Genomic DNA, 20,697 nt, shown 5'->3' with positions numbered 1-20,697 from the left:
TGTAATTAAGCATTTTCTGAATATCGATGCAAGTGCAATATAAATCAGTGATGTGTGAAAGGCAGACAGCATTGAGCTATAAAAGAATGTGTGAAAGGTAGATGCACACAAAAAATGTTGTGCAATATCCGGGGAACACTTCCATTCTACAACTGCCACCACATTTTCGACCATAGTCGTATATGGGATTTTTTATTACTAAACCAACTAAACCAAGATAGACCGCAGCCTGTCATTTCCAATGGGAACAGAAGAGTCATAGTGGGCAGAACATGGAAGGTGAGAAGCCAAGCACGAGCTAGCGAGATCCCATTGGCCCGTTCTAGCATACATCTGCATATTTCCGTTAGGGAACGCCTACTCTGTGAAATGCGCGTATGCAATAACTTAATTCGACTTTGCACTCCTAAACAACACGATTTGTAAAACCGTTGGTGAAGGCTAAAGTCTACAAATCTTAGTCCACTCAGTTCATAACATAGTCTCGTTTTGGGAGTAGAAAAGTGTATTGAGATCAAATGTTTAATCGATGAGAAAATGTGCAGAAAGTAGGCCAAAATCCATCTCGTTCCATTTTATCCCACTATTTCCACTCACTACCATATTTGGTAGTGAGTGGAAACGCCAAACGGATGCTTCATATTTATACATCCAGTGAAATATCTGTATCATTGTTCTATCTGTGGTACACCCGTCAAACAAACGTCGACGTTGATGTACCAGTTGCCTAGTGACGGAAAAGCTACTGATGATTTCCTGTTTTGACAATCGTCCTGTTGGTACATTAGCCTGCGCTAAGTAAGTTAGATATCTGGATTTATTATGTCCAGAAAATGGGAGATATTCACAGGTTTTCTTAAATTACGTAGTTAGAATATACCCTTTGAATTCGGGGTAATATTTACAAAGATTGGACGATTTGAAGTCATGAATAATTACATGTTCATCAGAGTTGTTGGAAAGGGGAGTTATGGAGAGGTGAATCTGGTGAAACACAAAACAGACCGTAAACAGGTAATACAACAATCCACTTCAAAACTGGGATTCAATAATGTTATAATAGCTTTGTTTGGTAGACTCTGATACATTTCTCCCCTTTCATGAATCTTAGACATTACAAGTTAGCAAGTAGCTAGCTAAGCTAACCAACCAACTTTGATAGTGCCAATACTAAGGGATCTACAAATAATGTTTGCCAATTAGAAATAAATAACTGCGGCATTTGTGGTGAACATTCTGTCTAGACGCATTTGTGACAAAACTGTCTAGGCAGAATGTTCGCCACTAATGCATCTAGACAGAATGTTCGCAGAGTGCAGCACGTGTCGAGCCCTTTTCTTAAATTTGTTTAGTATGTCATAAAGAAGTTGAACTTGACCACGTCCTCGAAACGTGAGCGGCGAGCCGCGGAACAGGAGGCTCAGCTTCTCTCGCGACTACGACACCCAAACATCGTGACTTACAGGGAGTCGTGGGAAGGAGAAGACTGCCAACTCTACATCGCCATGGGCTTCTGCGAGGGAGGCGACCTCTACCATAGACTCAAGCAACAGAAGGGGGAACTCCTGCCTGAAAGGCAGGTGGTGGAGTGGTTCGTCCAGATAGCTATGGCCCTCCAGGTACATTAAAGTGCATTTAATCAAATCATAGCTGAGATATTATATACAGATTGATTGATATGCTGCAACATCTGCTCTGCCCCCAGCCATTACCTTTGGCATAGGCCGAGGCTTAATTACAGGAGAGTTAGAGTGACAACACCATGTTCTCTGTTGAATTGTAGTATCTACATGAGGAGCATATCTTGCACCGGGACCTAAAGACCCAGAATATCTTCCTGACCAAGTCTAACATCATTAAAGTAGGAGACCTTGGCATCGCCCGGGTTCTGGAGAATCAGAACGACATGGCCAGCACTCTAATAGGAACACCGTACTACATGAGCCCGGAGCTGTTTTCCAACAAACCCTACAACCACAAGGTACTGTGTGTATACAGTAGATCCATGCTTGAGATCATCACTGTTGAAGCACCAGTTATGTTGAGCCAGAAGGAATCTGAGGAGGTAGATGCTGTTGTGTGCACTAGGCTAACTCAACCCTCCTTTTATTCCCAGTCTGACGTGTGGGCGCTGGGCTGCTGTGTGTACGAGATGTCCACCCTGAAACATGCCTTCAATGCCAAGGACATGAACTCACTCGTTTACCGCATTGTAGAGGGAAAGGTCAGTCCCTTACATCTTGCCCAAATTATTAGTCATGATGACAGATTATTTGTCTGCTACTAGATTAATTGTTCTATGTCTTTCCAGCTGCCTCAGATGCCGAGTAAGTATGACCCTCAGCTGGGAGCTCTGATAAAGAGCATGCTGTGTAAGAGACCAGAGGACAGACCTGATGTCAAACTCATCCTACGTCAGCCCTACATCAAACGACAAATCGCCATGTTTTTAGAGGCCACCAAAGAGTAGGTGGCATCATCTGTTGTAGTACCTGGCTAGTACTCTCTCTCTCTCGTCTATGTATGTTGAACCAAGAGTTAGTAAATTAAGTGTGTTGGATCAATCTCATCTTGGATGCCTTGTTTGTTTGATTCACTCCAGGAAAACTGCCAAGTCCAGAAAGAAAGCGGTTGGTGGCAGTCGCAGACCCAATAGTGCAGCATCTGTGGTTTCATCTCAGCCAAGGCCTGAGCGCCCCCCTCAATGTCCCCAGCCAGACCCAAACACCAGAGGGAAAAGGGTGAGTTAACAGCTAACAGAACAGCACTAAAATACAGTGGATAACATCTATATATTTTTTTATAGAGTAAAAGTAAAAACGATGCTCATCAAGTCCCACGAGTGTCTAGATTTTTTAAATTGCGGTGTGTTTGTTCTGTTTTTTTGTTATCATTCATAGAAGGAAGAGATCAACACACAGGAGCACAAAGGACGCAATGGAATCACACAGGACACCCCACCCCAGACACATCTAACAACCAAATCCCCTACACAAGACATTCTCAACACCACTGGTGTGTCTTTGGCAACCATCAGTAACATTGACATTGATCTCCAGACACAGGAAGAGGAGACAAACGCCCAGAGAGGGGATCCTCCCCAGACCGTGTCCAACGCCAGGGCAGATAATGAAGCTCTTTGTCAGAGGTCTGTGGAGGAGCAGAGTGGAGGGAATCCTGATCTCCCCCTGCCTCTGCACAGGCTGCTATCAAGTGTCAGTACCAGGGAAGAGGAGAGCAAGACCACCAATGGACCTGTAATGCAGGGCGCCCCAAAGAAAAGAGACAGAGTCAGAACCTCTGTAGAGAAAACTGTGAACACGGATGATAAAGATGACACAATGGAGCTACTCAAGGATGTGGTCATTGAGAGCCAAGCTACTGGACATAGTATATGTCTAGGTGTTTCTACCAGTTTGTCTGAGTTAAGGTCTGCTGGACAACTCAAAGTGGAATCCACTGGACAGACCTTTGAAGTAAATATAGAGAACAAGGATGACACCAGGAATCTTCTCAAGGAAGTTCCTGCACACAAACATACTGCCGTTGTCAAAGTAAGTGCCTGGCTTGTGGATGGGGAATGGTACTATCATGTGCTGCACACAGTGCACATACGGTATAAATTTGGTGAATGAGAGTAAGCCTCTCTGCGTTATTGTCTTTAAAGGAGAGCTTGGTATCCACAGAAAAGCTCTTAAAGCCCCTTCCTCCTGTGGTAAGAACATGATTTTACCTGTGTTTGATCATGCATAGTCTACTCTACCAGACTCCAGATATTATTGAGATATCACAATATTTTAGAGGTCATTGACACTGGTTTATGTTTTATTGGTGTATGTAGGCACCCTGTCATGTGCAGCCCCTCCCCCAAGTCCCAGAGCAGGACACGCCCCCTCTGTGTACCCCCTCCTCCTCTGAACCCTCTGTCTCCTGCCAACGTAGACAAAGGGACAGGGGGCGGATACAGAGTGATCAGGACAAGGTGAGGACAGTGTCAGGAACTTTTTATCATGGCTTTGGGCTATCAAACTACTTTATAACAAAAGGCTCCTCATCCCTTGCTTGTTCTTCTACAGTGGAATAAATTAGCAGCTCCTAGACCTCTACCGCCTCCTCCTGTTAATGCACTGGTAGTGGAGGTGAAGAAGAGAAGCAGGACGAACACAGATAAGAAGAGGGCCACCACAACAACTTCCTTCACAACCATTAGCTCCTCCAAGGACGGCAACACTCCACTGCCACAGGTGAGCTAAATAGATTAAACAATTAACAAGGTAGATTAGTGTAACTGCACACAAAAAAACTGTCTTGAGGTCTGGAATGTATATTGTAAAGAAGTGTATTTTGTGTTGTGTTGGTCCCACTCACAAGTGCCCCTAATACTATGTATTTACACAGTAGTTACATAGGCAGGTAACGTTAATAACATCTCTACTGCTAGCAGGAGCGTCCTCTGACAGCCAGGGAGAGGAGAAGACTGAGGCAGTCCCAGCAGAACCCCAGCCAACCAAGTAAATAAAAATAATTAGGGGGCACTTATATAGTCCTGTTTCACTGTATGTACAAGTGTGAGTTGTGAATATTTTTTTTTGCACATCCTACTCCCCTGAGACACCCTCAGTGTGGTCACAGCCAGGGGATCAGCCATTATTGACATCGATTCTTGAGCAATTAGGGTTAATTGCCTTGCTCAAGGGCAGAACGACATATTTGTACGTTGTCGGCTCGGGGATTGAATCCAGCAACCTTCCGTTTACTGGCCTAATGCTCCTAACCGCCAGGCTACTCCTCCGACCTCTGTTGTCAATATTTCATGACCATGGGACCAGAAGGAATTAGCAAGGGACATTTTGTCTAGTATAGTCTGCCTATTTGAACAATAAAGCGGTAGCTCTGCTTACTATTGCTCACTGTAGTATTCTTCTTTCCCACAGTTGTCAATGCAGAAAGAAGGGCGTCTTATGATGTTGCCTCTTTACATAAGCAGCCAGAGTCCCAGAACGCCACTGTCACTCGCTCTGTATCTGAAATGGGAAAGGGAACCAACGAGGTAAATATAGGTTCATCTCCATTGTCTTACTGTTTCAGTAAGCTAAAAGTTCAAAATATGGCTTCAGTCTATAACAGTGGTGTGTGTTCCTGTAGCAGGACAGGTTTTTGGGGCGCCCATCAGACGAGGACGAATGCAGTTCCTCCACCAGCTCAACAGATCACTCAGAGGGGGACTGCAAAGAGGGGTAAAAGCAATTTGTGGCTCTTTGGGAGCAGTGCCACAACACACCCATAGAAGCACATTACCCCCTTTGTATTGCTGGTAATGTTCACATTTAAATCTGACACATTGTTATTTTCTTCTCTTTTTACATTGCAGAAAGAGTGAATCCAGTGATATGCAGGACCTGGTTCAGATGATGACCCAGACATTGCGAATGGATAGCAGAGATACTGTTAGTGAGCTGGATGGTGTTAGATCTACTCCACTAGTTGAGTTTAAGCTGAACAGGAAGTATAGGGACACTCTGATGCTGCATGGGAAAGCTAGAGAGGAGCAGGAGTTCCACTTCAGTGAATTATCCACCGGTAAGTCTCAGCCAAAAGTCTCTCTGAGCTTCCCTAGCAAAGGGTTGCCCAAACTCAGTCCTGTGGCCTCCCTGGATGCACATTTAGTTTTTTGCCCTAGCACTACACAGCTAATTCAAATAGTCAAAGCTTGATGATGAGTTGGTTATTGAAATCAGCTGTGTAGTGCTTTTGGAGAATAAAAAAAGTACACCCAGGACCGAGTTTGGGAAACTCTGCCCTAGTAGATTCTATCTGGTGTCTACATACTTGCATGTTTCAATGCAAAATTGCTCTGTCGACATGATCTGGCTTATCAGTGAGAAATCCAGTTATTTCTTATGGAGGAATAAATGGATTTCTGTGAAACTTATGTTTTTTTGTATTCAACCCACCTCTTACAAGGCACCACATCTGGACCGGCAAAGATCCGCAGAGCCATTGAGTACCTGAAAAGAGATGTGGTGAAGGGACTTGGGGTGAAGCTGTTGGACAGAGTCCTGGACATAATGGAGGACGATGACGAGGACAAACGAGAGGTTAGGATTGAAAATGGCATCCATGATTCAGTCCTTTTTAGCTAGACATGGTTGTAATTTTTCTTTTTCTTCGCACACAGCTGTGTCTTCGGAAGCAGATGGGAGAGGACAAGTACCAGTCATATGCTTTGATGGTGCGGCAGCTAAAATTCTTTGAGGACGTTTCTTTCAAGGGTTAGAATCAGCTAATGAAAAATGCATTTACACACAAGCAATGTAATACTTTTTGTATAGACAATCATATCTCCATTTCTATGTACATGTAGACTATTTTTATACCTCACTTTAAGATCAAATTTAGAAAATACATGGCATCCATGATAGTCCTTTTTAGCTAGACATGGTTGTAATCTGTTTTCTTTTCTTTCTTCGCACACAGCTGTGTCTTCTAATTTTCCATACAGGTTACAATATGCAATGAATTTGAGTCTTCTGTTACTGTGTCCACCTGTCAGGTAGATTATTGTAGCAAAATACTAATAAAATGAGTTAATATTTCGAATGCAAACTAGTGAAACGAGATGTACCTATAAATACTACATAGGAAATCCTTAATTTGCTGATTGTATAATATAAGTTGCAGGATGTAGAAGTAGTGTAGATATTTCCAACCCCTCTGACTTTATAATGTGAAAATAGTTTGTTTTGATTTATCCACATGATTAAACAGTTGGGACAACATCAACATGTGTGAAATCGACAAAGTAGCCACAGTAGCAGAAATTAGTTTGACATGAGACATTCCACCACTGATTGAAAATTCACTGTTAACAAAGGCTTCCTTTAAACTTCCTTCCCTTGGTCCTTCAAACAAGTATTTATTGTACAGACAAACAGTTTCAGTTACAAAACGTGTCTTGGGCAAACTGGTGCAAACATTCATGAGCTACTTGTGCTTCTTCTTCTTCAGATTCTCCTGAGGCTTTTGCTGGGTTTCTCCCGTAGTCTCTGGTAGGGCTGGCTGCCAGGAGAGGGGGTTCTGTCTGTACATGGGCCAGGGGGGCAGGGTCAGCTGAGACAGAAGGTGGTGGTGAGGGAGAGATTGTGAGATGTAAATCAGAAGTTAGTTTGGGTCCCGTAAAAGCAGATTGAAGTCAACGTCGGTCTGTGGGTGCACTATTTGCACAAGTGCAACATTTTCTGCTTGGCACAACTGAAAGAATGGCAAATAAACATATACAAGGAGGTTGGAATGAAACTTAACTCACCAAACAAGACACAGCGAAACCTCCTAACACTATGTACACAGTCCACCCAAACTGTTCAATGATGAGGCCGTAAGCAAATCCAATCACCTGGAGGGTAATACAAGGGGTTAGCCTTGTGTAAAAACAACACATATGAAAAGTCAATTTTATTAGGTATGTTTGACAGGCCACTCACTGCTGAGACAAGTATGATTCCTTGGAAGACCTGCTCCGCCAGTTTCTGTCCTTTATAATCCTATAACATCACAAGTTTTATTTTTGAGGAAGGACTGGTAGATGGTTGATCACAGCTGGAAAACTAATATCTGAAGTGTCAATAATCAAAACAAATCAGAAAGGTTCATCCGAAGTGGTGACTTAAAGAGGGTTGTGAATATTATATCTAAGCTTTGTTATTGAGGATGCATTTATACATTTGGTTACGACAGGTTCATAGACGTGCCATATGGGCATCTAGCTGGCTAGCATCCAAACAATATGAAATGGATTGATGGTTGTGATGAAGAGCTAGCTAATTATCAGAACGTTAGTCTTAACCATGTTCAATATGATTACTGAATCGGTCTAACTAACTTGTGTAGCTCGCTAGCTAGTTGCCAATTACCACTTGGCAAGTTAGCTAGCTACGTTACCTTGATATTTGTAGCAACAGGCTAACGTTTTTAAATTGGTATCTATTTGTAACAGTCGGCGAGTTCACTAATAATTCAAACTCTTACCATGTGTGTTGGAATGGAGTTGAATATTGACAACATCTTGCTATATTGGATAATCAGATGAAAGAAGAAAAATTCTTCAATTTGTCTGGTTAGACTTCCGTTTTCAAAAAGCATACGTAGTATTTCGAAGGAACCCAGACTGTTGATGCATTCAAGCGCATCAAATCTGCGCGAGGCTTGTGCAGCTACACAACGTTACTACTTCTCGTCCTCTAATTAAGTTCCCACCCCTTCAACGACTTAAAAATATCTAAATAAATACTTATACAATTCAAAGTGATGTTGTGGTAGTGAACTCCATTGTAATTTATAATTGTCCTACAGTAGACTTTGCGATTTAAATACAGGCAAATATGTAGGCAACTATGGCCATTCAAGTTAACAGGCGACATACTTGTTTATGTTGAGTTGGCACTTCGCTTTTGATTTGAATTGTTTTTGTGTGTTTTTGTCATTGTTAAACGTTACAGAACACATACTCACGCTTTCCTTTACCCCAGATTGTATGTCTATGTTGTTTTAATAAGAAACGATTTGATTTGGTTTAGAAATCATAGCGTAACCATCGGGTTTGTTATTGTGCTTATTTGTGGGACAGTGGTTAAATTACTATATAAATCAAAGTACTTCGTTTTCTGTATGGATCATTATAACATTTTGCTTCATTTGTACATTCTGTGCAAGATAACAAAGGAGAGCGAAGGTTAAGCATGTAACCACGATTATGTGAGCAATATGATCACTCCAATATATTGGTATCACTCCACATCCAAAGTGAGGATTTACCGATTCACTCCTGTGTCACAGGCTGGGTTCCACCCCTATATATAGACCCCATGGCCGTGACACATGTTCTCTACATCATTTTTGAGGCGCCTCTGGCACCGTAGAGGATTGGAGTGTGTTTCGTTACCTTCGATTGGTATACCCGTACCAGATTTAGTCAATGCTAGAGGGACCTGGCCAGCCAACCAACCACAGAGGGAGGTGCCGCATTACCCAATAGTACCTAGCAAAGGTGCAAGAGGAAGCCCAGCGGGCCGTAGCACAGATATCAGCGAGGGGCACTCCTCTCAGTAGAGCCCAGGACGCAGCCACACATGTTGAATGTGCCACCACAGATCCCAGCACTGGCCTGCCAGCCAGGCGGTATGCTGTTGTATTTGTGTCCACGATCCAGTGAGAGAGCCTCTGCTTGATAGCCCATCCCCCAGGACTCTCTCACCATAGCAGACAAAAATCCGGTCTGTTGTTCTCACTGACCATGTCCACTCCAAATAGGTGGCCAGTGCTCGCACAGGACACAGCATGTCGGAGGGAGGCCCAGACTCCCCTGCCACTGCCGGGGGTCGTAAGCAGACAGGATAAAAGGGATGTTCACATGCCTGTCTGACAAAACCTTCGGGAGGAATGAAGGGTTGGGGCGGAGCGATATACTCCTCCCACCGGGGTCCATCCGGTAGCACTCAGAACTTACCGATAAAGCATGGAGCTCACCCACCCTCTTCATGGAAGTAATCGCTACTAAGAAAACCACCTTCATAGAGAGGTGTTTCGGGGAGGCAGACTCCCAACGGTTCGAATCCCAGCTCGCCATTGAGCGGGTCCTAGGTGGACGCAGGCGACAAACCCCCTTCATAAACCTGGCGACACACAGTGGGGGCCATCGCTTGGTCTCCAGGTATGTCTATTATATTTGAGTGACATTCTACTGCACTGTTGGTGCTAGTAACATAAGCATTTCTCTGCACCTGAAAAGCTGTGTATGCAACCAATAAACTTTTGATTCGAATGAATACTAGACATATGAATATGATATATTTGCAAGGGACATCCAAGAGCTTTTTGACACAAGCCTAAAGTCGGCATGCAGCTGCGTTGTCAGATGACAGTGATTCTGCATCCACAAAGGACATCGTTCGAGGAGCTGGGAACCAAGTACACAACACAAGCTGTGGACTCTACAATGACACACAAAGGAAATAAAACCTCAATATAATAAATGAATGAACAGAAGGGGTCTTATTTTACATAATGGTATGAAAGCATTTTTCCCCCTTCATATTTGTACTTGATACCATATCAAATAATGTCAACGTTTTAATTATCTTAAGTATGTATTCCTTTATAACAACTATATTGGCTTTTAAAAAGAAGGCCATCGAGAAGCTGGGCATGAGTGCCAACACGTGTTCCTTTAATCCTGGGGTGATCGCGGCCAACCTGACGGAGTCGAAGCATCACAACATCACCAGCCAACTGGAACACTGGATGGAGCTCAATGAACAGTAAATCACCAGCAGAGCCAGACAGCCTCAGTGGCATAATTCCCTCAGCACTCCAGAGATTATTTTGAAATAAAATATCTACACTGTATATCAATTAAATCAATCCAAATAGACATTCACTGTAGACAATTGAAAAGCATTCCCTTTGAGTTTTCATTTGCTTTAATTGTATACATTTTTTGTCAGGGAAGACTTGTACAGTAAGACTGGCAGAGTATCACCACACCTCCCCTGCTAATTGTCTTCTAGAAACACCACTCTAGCATCAACCCCATGTGGCACATCAGGTAAGAACTGTACTACTATGGTCTGTCCATGTTTCCCTAACGATGAGCTGCAGACAGCCCTGGCACACTTAGTGGTGTAATGTTGTATGGAAAAGTACAAATAAAGGTTATAGTTAGAGTATCATCATTGCCCTGTACAGTTTATTCTCCTCTAAACTAGCAAGCTGTTGGTCTTTGTTTGCATAGAAATATTCAGTATTCCTCTATTTTCTGGGGCTACTGGTGCTGGAAACCGCTACTCTCCCCAGTTTGTGAAAGCTGCCAAACTCCTCCATTGGAACGAACATTACAAACCATGGTTCAGGACCTCTTCATTCACAGAAGTCTGGGACAAGTGGTATATTCAACATCCCACGGGTAAATTCCACACAGTTCAAAAACATACAGGAGACAAGTAGACCAAAGCAGGGATGTGACCAGACAACAGCTCATATGTCTGTCCTCCAGTGACTTCTCAGGAACCATAACATACACCTAACGTGATACCACGATGGTGTTGTTTATCTCAGGCAGAGACAGGGCATGTTCCATATGGTGTAAGAGGATGTTGCAGAGAGAAATTAATGTCATACATAACATACATTTAAATTACCCCATTCATAAACGCTAGCTACCTTCGCACCTATTGCCGATAGTATGTTCTGACCAGGGGTTTTTCTCAAAAGTCCCAACGCTCGGTCAGAACTTGAACACGCATTGCTTGTGGTACGGTTTTGGAAACATAAGGAACGTATCTTTCATATCAGCAAGAAATCATTTTCAGAAAACAAAGGTTAAATTACTACACACCTTTATAGGGTTAGCGTTCCCACACGGCCATATCCATGTTACAGCGCTTGTTTACGGAAAACAGACTGAAGACAGATTCGACTACCTACCTGTGCTAATTAGCTATCTGCGTCTCGGAACACCTGTGTGTAAACGGATGCCACAAAGGTGTTAACACTGTCACAGAAAGATACTGTAGCCAGCAACTGTGTTAAAACCAGTTAAACAGTGTGTGTATATTCTGCATTTATGAAATTAGTTTGATGTGATCTGAAAGTAGAGGGCATAATGTTTCTAGAACTGTACCGCAATATATAATCTATTTACGTTTAGATTGAGTATTTGAATGTTTTGGCTGCCAAGCAAATCTGCTCTCTAAACAGAACATGCAAGGTCCTTGGACTATAAGGATTGCTAGGCTCCTTTAGTCCATTAGGCTACATCTCAATAGTCTAGTAACCTTCCTTCTGTCTTATATTTTCACATCAATGCAGATGCAGCTACTTAAGACTGTTGAGATGCACCCATGGTTCTGCGCTTAGCTTCACGAGACAAGATAATGTATATCTATAACATGAAGTAGTGTTCAGGAACTGTCCCCTGTGACAATTTTCCAAGATCACCATTTTCCTTAGACATTCACTTTGATGCTGTTAGAACAAGGATCAATGTTTTGTTACTGCCGGTTGTCTTGCACTTTAACTCCTTATCCTTTAAAAGGCTCTCTCTATGGGGGTGCCACAGGGTTCAATTCTCGGGCCAACTATCTTCTCTGTATACATCAATGTCGCTTTTGCGGCTGGTGATTCTCTGATCCACCTCTATCCAGACGACACCATTCTGTATACTTCTGGCACTTCTTTGGACACTGTGTAAACTAACCTCCAGACGAACTTCAATGCCATTCAACTCTCCTTCCGTGGCATCCTACTGCTCTTAAATGCAAGTAAAACTAAATGCATGCTCTTCAACCAATCACTGCCCGCCCAGCATCACTACTCTGGACGGTTCTGACTTAGAATATGTGGACAACTACAAATACCTAGGTGTCTGGTTAGACTGTAAACTCTCCTTCCAGACTCATATTAAGCATCTCCAATCCAAAATGAAATCTAGAATCAGCTTCCTCTTTCGCAACAAAGCATCCTTCACTCATGCTGCCAAACATATCCTCGTAAAACTGACTATCCTACTGATCCTTGAATTTGGCAATGTCATTTACAAAACACTACTCAGCAAATTGGATGCAGTCTATCACAGTGCCATCTGTTTCGTCACCAAAGCCCCATATAATACCCACCACTGCGACCTGCATGCTCTCGTTGGCTGGCCCTCGCTTCATATTCGTCGCCAAACCCACTGGCCCCAGGTCATCTATAAGGCGGGGCTTTACCTAGCAAAGACTTATCTCAGCTCACTGGTCACCATAGCAGCACCCACCCGTAGCACACGCTCCAGCAGGTATATTTCACTGGTCACCCCGAAAGCCAATTCCTCCTTTCCTTCCAGTTCTCTGCTGCCAATGACTGGAACGAATTGCAAAAAAAATCACTGAAGCTGGAGACTCATATCTCCCTCACTAACTTTAAGCATCAGCAATCAGTGCAGTTTACAGATCACTGCACCTGTACATAGCCCATCCAACTACCCCATTCCCATATTATTTATTTGATATATATATATATCCCCCCCCCTTCGCACCCCAGTATCTCTACTTGCACATTCATCTTCTACACATTGCTTCATTTGCACACACTGTATATACTTTTCTATTGTGTTATTGACTGCACGTTTGCTTATTCCATGTGTAACTGTGTTTGTGTCACACTGCTATGCTTTATCTTGGCCAGGTCGCAGTTGTAAATGAGAACTTGTTCTCAACTAGCCTACCTGGTTAAATAAAAATAAGTAATTTTTATATCAGGATTACTACCACAACTTTACACAAGCCTACTATCCTTTATCTTGATTGCATTTTGCAGTGTCATGCCTTTTGTGTTAAGGATGGATGTCATACACACAAACCACTAGTGTGAATACATGTGCAACAGCTGAAATGGTTATGAATTTGATAATTGTCAAGTAGCTTATTTACACAATCCACAAAAAGTATTAAACATGGTGTTAAGTTACGCAATTTCTTTACTTTGTACAAAAGGATTAATCTAACCAATGTACATTTTCAAAATTGTCATCCTTTTGTAAAAGCAGCTTAATAAAACAGTCAACCACATTGAGTCTTGGTCCTGATAAGGAAACCTAACACCATGGCAAACTAAAATTGAACATCCTATGTGGGGTTGAGCTGTTGTGTTCATCACCATTTTAACTGGAATGAGAAAGCACAACTTGAGCCAAAATATGGATCAATTTATTTGTGTTCAGGCTATATACAATAATTCACAATGAACATGGACAGATCTTAAACAATTTACCGCTGGACCTTTACGCAAAAGGCAAAACATTGTTACAGGTTACATCCACACACACAGGCCTTCAAACAGTAACTTCAGATGGTGCCAGTACAGCTAGTAAGGTTAAGATATGAGAGAGTTGAAAAACAAAGGCTGCGGTTACACAGGCAGCCCAACTCTAATATTCTTTCCACCAATTGTTATTTTGACTGATCACATCAAATTTTTCTCAGAGCTGATCTGATTGGTTTAAAGACCAATTAGTGAAAAAACTAACCAGAATTGGGCTGCCTGTCAAACGCAGCCAGAAGGTCATAGATGTTCATTTAAAATCTGTGTTGAAGTCATAGGCATCATCTGTCTGGACTGAGGAGAGAATGTTGACTGGGACAGGAACCTGGAACCTCACTTTGGCTGGTTCTTCTGCAAAAAGAAGAAATAAGTGATGTTGACAGACTTGTTTGGGAATGTAACAGGAAATAAGCTTTCACAGAGGGAAAAAATTAAATACATCCATTTAATTCTAGATTCCAAGCGAGGTTCTCAGTCTGGCTCAGCAGTGGGATCAGAGTTGGATTAGAAGTCTTCACTTAAAGTCAGACTTGCTTTATTGTCCTCATTTCCACACAGACCGATCCTATATTAATAAGGAACATAACAGGAATGAAGCTGGTCTCTAATATTGATTTACTTGTGACTGGTGTCTTTATCTGTGGTTCATCCGTTTCATCTGCATCAGACACCTCTTCAACCCCTTCATCCTGAAATTAAAAGATATTCCATTACAAAGGCCTTTATTTATCTGCAGTAATAGCTCAGATCTGCCCTGAAAAGAAGAGTTTAGACATTTTATACATTGATTGTAAATTCCAGACAAGGCAATCGGCTCAGTAGTTGAGTTGGATCAGAGTTGGATTAGATGTCTTCATTAACTCAGACTTGCGTTATTTGTCTTAATTTACATGCTAGAACAGACTGATCCTACTTTACCGGTAATCTGATTTATCAGGTGAGAAATAAGAAGTGTAAAGATTTTCAGCTACCTCTTGGTTCGCACAGCTACCCTCCATCTCCTGCTCTTCCTCAGTGGGCCCTTGAGCAGGTTTGTCCTCAACCACGTCACTGTCACTCAGCACTCCGGCAGTGGGGCCTTTAGAAAGGAGGACGATGCTGCTGGCCTGGTTTGGGAACTTTACACCTAGGAGGAGAGTAGGTCAGTCATCACAAACTTACTGCACAAAACATTAGGAACACCTTCCTAATATTGAGTTGCACCCATTTCCACTCAGAACAGCCTCAATTTGTCAGGGCATGGACTCTACAAGTTGTTGAAAGCAGTCCACAGGGATGCTAGCCCATGTTGACTGCCAATGCTTCCCACCACTGTGTCAAGTTGGCTGGTGGACCATTCTTGATACACACAGGAAACTTGAGCGTGACAAACCCAGCAGCTTTGCAGTTGACACTCAAACCAGGGCACTTGGCACCTATCATACCCCGCTCAAAAGCATTTAAATCTTGTCTTGCCCATTCACCCTCAATGGCAAACCATGTCTCAATTGTCTCAAGGTGTAAACATCATTATTTAACCTGTCGCCTTCCCTTCATCTACACCAATTGAAGTGGATTTAACAAGTGACATAAAAAATGGATCATAGCTTTCACCTGGTCAGTCTGTCATAGAAAGAGCAGGTGTTTGTAGTGTTTTGTAACCTCAGTGTACATCAGAGTTTTCCAACTCTGGTCCTCCAGTACACCCACCAGTACATATTTTTGTTGTGGCCCTGGACTAGCCCACCTGATTCTACATGTCAACTAATCATCAAGCCCTTGACAAATAGAATGAGGTGTTTTTGTCCGGGGCTACAACAAAAAGGTATGCTGGTGGGGGTACTCGAGGATCGGAGTTGGGAAACACTGGTGTATATCAACAAACTCATTCATTACTGGGCGGAAGGTAACCTGGCAGTTGAGTGTTGGGCCACTAACCGAAAGGTCGCTGGTTCAAATCCCCGAGCCAACTAGATGAAGAGCGTCTGCTAAATGACTGAAATGTAAAACGAGAAATACTAAATTAACACACTTCTTAGAGTCTCCTCGTTGCTCTTCCTCAGCGTGTCCAAGTCCCAGCCCTTCTGCATCTCTGTTACAATGTCTTCTGAGAGGTATGGGGGAAGGTTTGGCTTCTCAGGGGCTTTGCAGTGATAACTCAGCTTTGCCCTGAAAAGATAAACATTTTAACTATTTACAAAAAATACCCTTCATTCTAGTTTCCAGGCGAAGTGCTCAGTCTGGCTCAGCAGAGGGATCAGAGTTGGATTAGAAGTCTTCACTTGAACTCAAGAATTGCGTTAATTATCCTCATTTCCATGCTAGCCTCAACTTACTTTAAATTTGATTGTGACAAATCACGACGATGGCACTCACCCTGTCCAATCACTGAGGAAGGTAGAGGCAGCCAGCTCTGTGTTAGGGACTCCACCCTTCTGCAGAAATCCACGTTTCTTGGCAAAAAAGGATAAAAACTCCAACGAGTTTCTGAAGTCTGGAACATTGTACTGAAGCATTACCTGAAACACAAAGTCCAGGATTAACTATTAGTAGGCTCAGCAGACCTAGGGCTTGATCTCAAACTTGGCAGTAAACATTTCCTCACACCAGTGATCTTAGTTTCACCTGTTGCTTGTTGCACTGTTTGAGCAGGGTCCTGACGGCCTCTAGAACAGTCTCCTGCTTGTCCTCCACCTGAAGACTCCTCAGCGCCATGGCAGCTTTTGGGTTAGACTGGGCCGCCACTACCCCTGGGCTGTCAATCATCTTCACATTTTTTGAGATGTGGACATCTTGGAAGCACCTGCAAGAGTCAGATGGTAAGCTACAAGTGGCATTTGTGCAAATTCAGGTGAACAGACATGACCATGGGTTTTTGACTGTTCTGCACTAATTGGTAAGACCTCGATGAGGTGTATGAAGCTCAGTGTTGGATTGAATATAGACTCCATTGTTTTGTCAGATCTTCAACTTCATCATGCTTCATACAATTCCTCACCATCTGCGAATAGAATGGACTCCATCACTATTATGAATGGTTCAGCTTCACTCACCTGGTGATCCCTCTCTGGACTCCTGCATTACAGGCCCTCATCCCTTTCAGGCTGTTGATCAGACTGCTCTTCCCCACGTTGGGGAACCCTGAGAGGACAGCGGAGGGCATTAGTGGTTCAAGTAAAAGACAACGTGCATTTATACTGTTCAGGATAAACCCGTAAAGATGAATAATCTTGTTGTCATATAACAGATAAGACAGGCTAATGTGTGCATACAGTACGATAATTGGATAAAATAAACTGAACGAACACAGGACAGATCAGACGAAATATGACATAGGGTACACAACAGGACACTGCGATCGCTATGGATGAGATCAGCGTTGTAGTAGTCGTCACAGACATCAGTAGTTCACACAAATCATCATAATTTCGTAAGCACAACACTTTAATACCACCACTTGAGAGCCATAGTAATTACGAGAGGAGTTTATGTCTAAATAATGGCGAGGGGAGTAGCTTCCTTACCGACTAAGCCCACTTTTACTGAGCCCTCTCTCCCTGTCCCATTTGCAAAGTCTCCCAGGAGCTGGAGAAGACAGCCGCTGCCATAACAGGCCACTCCTTTGGTCTGGTCTACTACTCCATTAAGAGTTGCAAACCTAGCCTTCTTCTCTTGCTGTTTAACAAAACATGTATAAGCATTTATGGTCCATATTCAAATATTATACACAGTAATGACCAATTTTCTACATTCTGCACGTGTGACCAACCCGGTAATCAATATGGATTTTAAGTAGTCAGTGAAATTAATTTAATTAAAAACTTAGGCACTGCATGTACATAGTCCATACCACTGTTTTATCCTGTAGTTGTGTGGACGCCTTGAACGCCACAGCTGGGAACTCAAGCTGAAGACACTGCAGCCACTTCTCCACATTCTCTTTAGGGACAAGATCTGCAGGATTTGGAAAATTAATTTTATGGTTAAGTTGAATTACCGTTTGAATAAAGATAACACTACATCTACATATAGTTGACATTAAAGACTTATCCCTAAGATAATTACCTATTTTGTTCAACAGGAATAGTAGCTTCTTGTTTCCACTCCTCTTCAGTACAGCTTCCTCTAGCTGTGGACACCTGCATCCAAGGGGATCTCTTGCGTCTAGGACTTCAATTATAACGTCAGAGGCATCGATCACCTGGAGAAAATATAGACTGAATATTAATCCATGGGGACACTCAGGTAGGGCATGTCTTTATTAAAGCTTTTGTTTTGCACAGCAACTCTGCCAGACAAGGGCTATACATTCCTTGCCTGGGCACCTAATACCAATTGAGACATGTAGATTTAATAATCTTAGCTACCTTGTTTAATTCTGAACAAAAGTGCTTCTTTGAATTCCTTGGGTCACTTTGTTGGACCATCTGTTTGACAAGGTCCTCCTGTGACGGTAACTCCTACGGAGTTAAAATGTGGAGTTAAAATACTGTCAAGCTACATGAGTGCATGATTTTTGATCCCCTTCACATTTTCCTATACCTTTCTGGCTTTCTTCACTTTGGTGTCTCCATCACTACTGGCAGCGTTTTCCTTCTTCCTCTTCTGAGCCCGTTGTTGTTGCTTGGCAAGCTTTTTTTCCTCCTTTTCATCTTCAAGCTGGGTTGGAAAGAGATGAGTACACGTTTATCTAGGCCTAATTGTTTTCCACCTAAAATATGAGAGAGGACCACAAAACAGTTCATGAACTCACCTTTAACCTCCTCTGTTCTGCTTCCCTCAGAATATCCTCTTTGAATGGTGCTTTGTTGGGAACTCCAATATCCCTTTTCACTTTTTTGCCTACTCCTTTCTTCTTTGCATCTTTTTTTAGTTTTCTGTTGTGTTCCCGGACCTAAAATCAAATGACATAAATCATGACAAGACTTCAATTGCGCATATAGTATATTTATAATTAACAGTACATAGCTTATTAGAACAATATACTGAGCTAGTCAGCATACCTGATTCAACTATTCATCATGCCCCTGAATAAGTGAATTAGGTGAGCTAGTTCAGGGCTACAACACAATTGTGAAACGTATAGAGGTCCCCGCAGGAGAGGTTTTAAACCCACCGAGCTAGCTAACTTAGTTAGCTACTTAATGTCAGCAACTGCTACCGTTAGGAGTAGCCTAAATATAATTAAGTATTGACAGTAAATAATACAATTCACAATACCTTTTTCTGTATTTTGTAACGTTTGGAGCAAGACACACGTTTACTTGCTTTCTTTAAGCCTGGAAAAACATGAAACACGCATGAAAGTCTCGGGCTAGCTTGCTAGCAAGCTAATGCTAGCCAGCATGGGTCATTAGTTAAGTGTTAGCAGTCTAACTGGCAATGTACACATATATATTCAACTGAAGACAATATTATTTGTGATTAATAAAGAAAAACGACTATAAAAGCCAAATGTAAAGACTTCAGCTACACATACCTGGGCGCTTCATTGCAGGACTGTGGTTCTGGCACTGTGACTAAAATTCTGCTGCACGTGGAACCACCAGCTAGCCTTTACGTTTCCGCTTCCGGTTTGGTCATCTTTGCTCATCTGCAGCTGTGCCCAGCAGATGGCGCCAAAGCAGTATTTGACTCACTTTGACTTCATTCAGGTGGGTGCCACTACCACATCTATTTCATAGGATTTAAGTTCCATCAGTGCAGTACAATTAATAACCATTGCAATAAACGCAAGAAGTCATACTTTACTAAAACGCGATCTCTCTCTTCAGGCCTGCTCACTTGTGAGCACTTGTGGGCACTTCAGATCCCCAGCTGCATGGGTGGCCCCAGAGTTGACACACTGTGCTTACTCTACCCTAACTTCACACTCCCTGTGACTATACCCTCCTGCACACTCTCTCGCATCTTGGGATCTCTCTCCTACACACTGCTGCAACATGTCTGAATCCTTCGCAACTAAAGCACCGCAACAGGTTCGGAACAAAGGCCTTCACAGAATAGCTGATGTAACCCAACCTGAAACTGTATCAAAGTTCAACAATATAGACAGGGTACACTATTTCCACCGTGTCTACATCTCACCAAACGGCGGGCGTCACAAACACCAGAAGTATTATTTCTCATCTGATCCACCTCTACACTCAACGTCACCCCATTTATTACTCCAGAGACTGTCCGTAAAGTAAAGAATCCCACAAAAGCTTTGGGACCTTTAGTCTTCCGATATAGAGGTCCCGAAAAGTCGGATCCGCAGCCACTCCATATTGAAATTTCATGCAGTCTGACTGTGCTGTAAAATGGCTATACAAATCGGATTGGTCAGATTTTTGCAACTCATTTACCAATTACATCATGCTTTGTGTTATATTAGCATTGTGATTGGTTCCAAACCCATAGGAGGCCATTTTTAAATTGCTTTCTCTTTCTGTAAATCCCCCAGGGCCGAAGTAGTCTGGTTTTCAACCAAGAAGCATTTTTATCAAGTTCCACTCTCCCCCGATAGTTTCTGAAATTCCTTTTCACTTTAGTCCACAGATCTTGGCCTATCGGTGCTGGTGAGCAATCTGTATTATGTAGCCTATATTTTATGAAATTATGTAGAATTGGCATGCATTATTCCCCGAAAATTATCAATTATTTTCTTGTATCAAGGGAAGCAATATACAGTCGTGGCCAAAAGTTTTGAGAATGACACAAATATTAATTTTCATAGTCTGCTGGCTCAGTTTGTATGATGGCAATATGCATATACTCCAGAATGTTATGAAGAGTGATCAGATGAATTGAAATTAATTGCAAAGTCCCTCTTTGCCATGCAAATGAACTGAATCCCCAAAAAACATTTCAACTGCATTTTAT

General features: G+C 42.5%; 3 protein-coding genes and 2 non-coding genes across 10 annotated transcripts; 1 reads left to right on the top strand and 4 right to left on the bottom strand.

Annotated features, from left to right (window-relative positions):
- Positions 1 to 387: 387 nt before the first annotated feature.
- LOC129851005 (serine/threonine-protein kinase Nek4-like) lies at positions 388 to 7,111 on the top strand. Of its 6 annotated transcripts, none has more exons than XM_055917145.1 (16): positions 388 to 1,014; positions 1,353 to 1,619; positions 1,784 to 1,981; positions 2,117 to 2,224; positions 2,312 to 2,466; positions 2,603 to 2,741; positions 2,901 to 3,554; positions 3,668 to 3,715; positions 3,842 to 3,982; positions 4,077 to 4,244; positions 4,442 to 4,511; positions 4,935 to 5,050; positions 5,149 to 5,237; positions 5,372 to 5,580; positions 5,965 to 6,098; positions 6,179 to 7,111. In XM_055917145.1, the coding sequence occupies exons 1-16, from the start codon at positions 928 to 930 to the stop codon at positions 6,275 to 6,277; spliced, it is 2,682 nt and encodes an 893-aa protein (XP_055773120.1). In that variant the 5' UTR covers positions 388 to 927; the 3' UTR covers positions 6,278 to 7,111. The 6 variants fall into 6 exon arrangements, with proteins under 6 accessions (XP_055773120.1, XP_055773122.1, XP_055773118.1 ...); XM_055917147.1 differs by having other exon boundaries at positions 390 to 1,014; positions 4,445 to 4,511; XM_055917143.1 differs by having other exon boundaries at positions 391 to 1,014; positions 5,146 to 5,237.
- On the bottom strand, positions 6,892 to 8,188 carry LOC129851007 (signal peptidase complex subunit 1-like). The gene is made up of 4 exons (XM_055917151.1): positions 8,026 to 8,188; positions 7,482 to 7,541; positions 7,307 to 7,393; positions 6,892 to 7,110 (listed from the first exon to the last, which is right to left on the bottom strand). The coding sequence occupies exons 1-4, from the start codon at positions 8,137 to 8,139 to the stop codon at positions 6,985 to 6,987; spliced, it is 387 nt and encodes a 128-aa protein (XP_055773126.1). The 5' UTR covers positions 8,140 to 8,188; the 3' UTR covers positions 6,892 to 6,984.
- Positions 8,189 to 13,717: 5,529 nt separating this feature from the next.
- Positions 13,718 to 19,405, bottom strand: LOC129851006 (guanine nucleotide-binding protein-like 3). The gene is made up of 15 exons (XM_055917150.1): positions 19,313 to 19,405; positions 19,054 to 19,112; positions 18,587 to 18,727; positions 18,376 to 18,492; positions 18,201 to 18,293; positions 17,899 to 18,034; positions 17,684 to 17,787; positions 17,358 to 17,508; positions 16,887 to 16,974; positions 16,459 to 16,636; positions 16,210 to 16,352; positions 15,866 to 16,002; positions 14,826 to 14,980; positions 14,474 to 14,543; positions 13,718 to 14,205 (listed from the first exon to the last, which is right to left on the bottom strand). Exons 1-15 carry the CDS (start codon positions 19,323 to 19,325, stop codon positions 14,105 to 14,107), a joined length of 1,686 nt encoding a protein of 561 aa, XP_055773125.1. The 5' UTR covers positions 19,326 to 19,405; the 3' UTR covers positions 13,718 to 14,104.
- On the bottom strand, positions 14,333 to 14,408 carry LOC129851615 (small nucleolar RNA SNORD19). Its single transcript, XR_008758991.1, has one exon. It is a non-coding gene; the product is annotated as a small nucleolar RNA SNORD19 (small nucleolar RNA).
- LOC129851616 (small nucleolar RNA SNORD69) lies at positions 16,747 to 16,822 on the bottom strand. The gene has a single exon (XR_008758992.1). It is a non-coding gene; the product is annotated as a small nucleolar RNA SNORD69 (small nucleolar RNA).
- Positions 19,406 to 20,697: the final 1,292 nt, after the last annotated feature.

This window comes from Salvelinus fontinalis, chromosome 3, assembly GCF_029448725.1.
Source record: "Salvelinus fontinalis isolate EN_2023a chromosome 3, ASM2944872v1, whole genome shotgun sequence".
In the NCBI taxonomy this organism is placed as follows: domain Eukaryota; kingdom Metazoa; phylum Chordata; class Actinopteri; order Salmoniformes; family Salmonidae; genus Salvelinus; species Salvelinus fontinalis.
The sequence above is the reverse complement of the archived record's forward strand: the minus strand, read 5'-3'. Positions and strand labels throughout refer to the sequence as shown.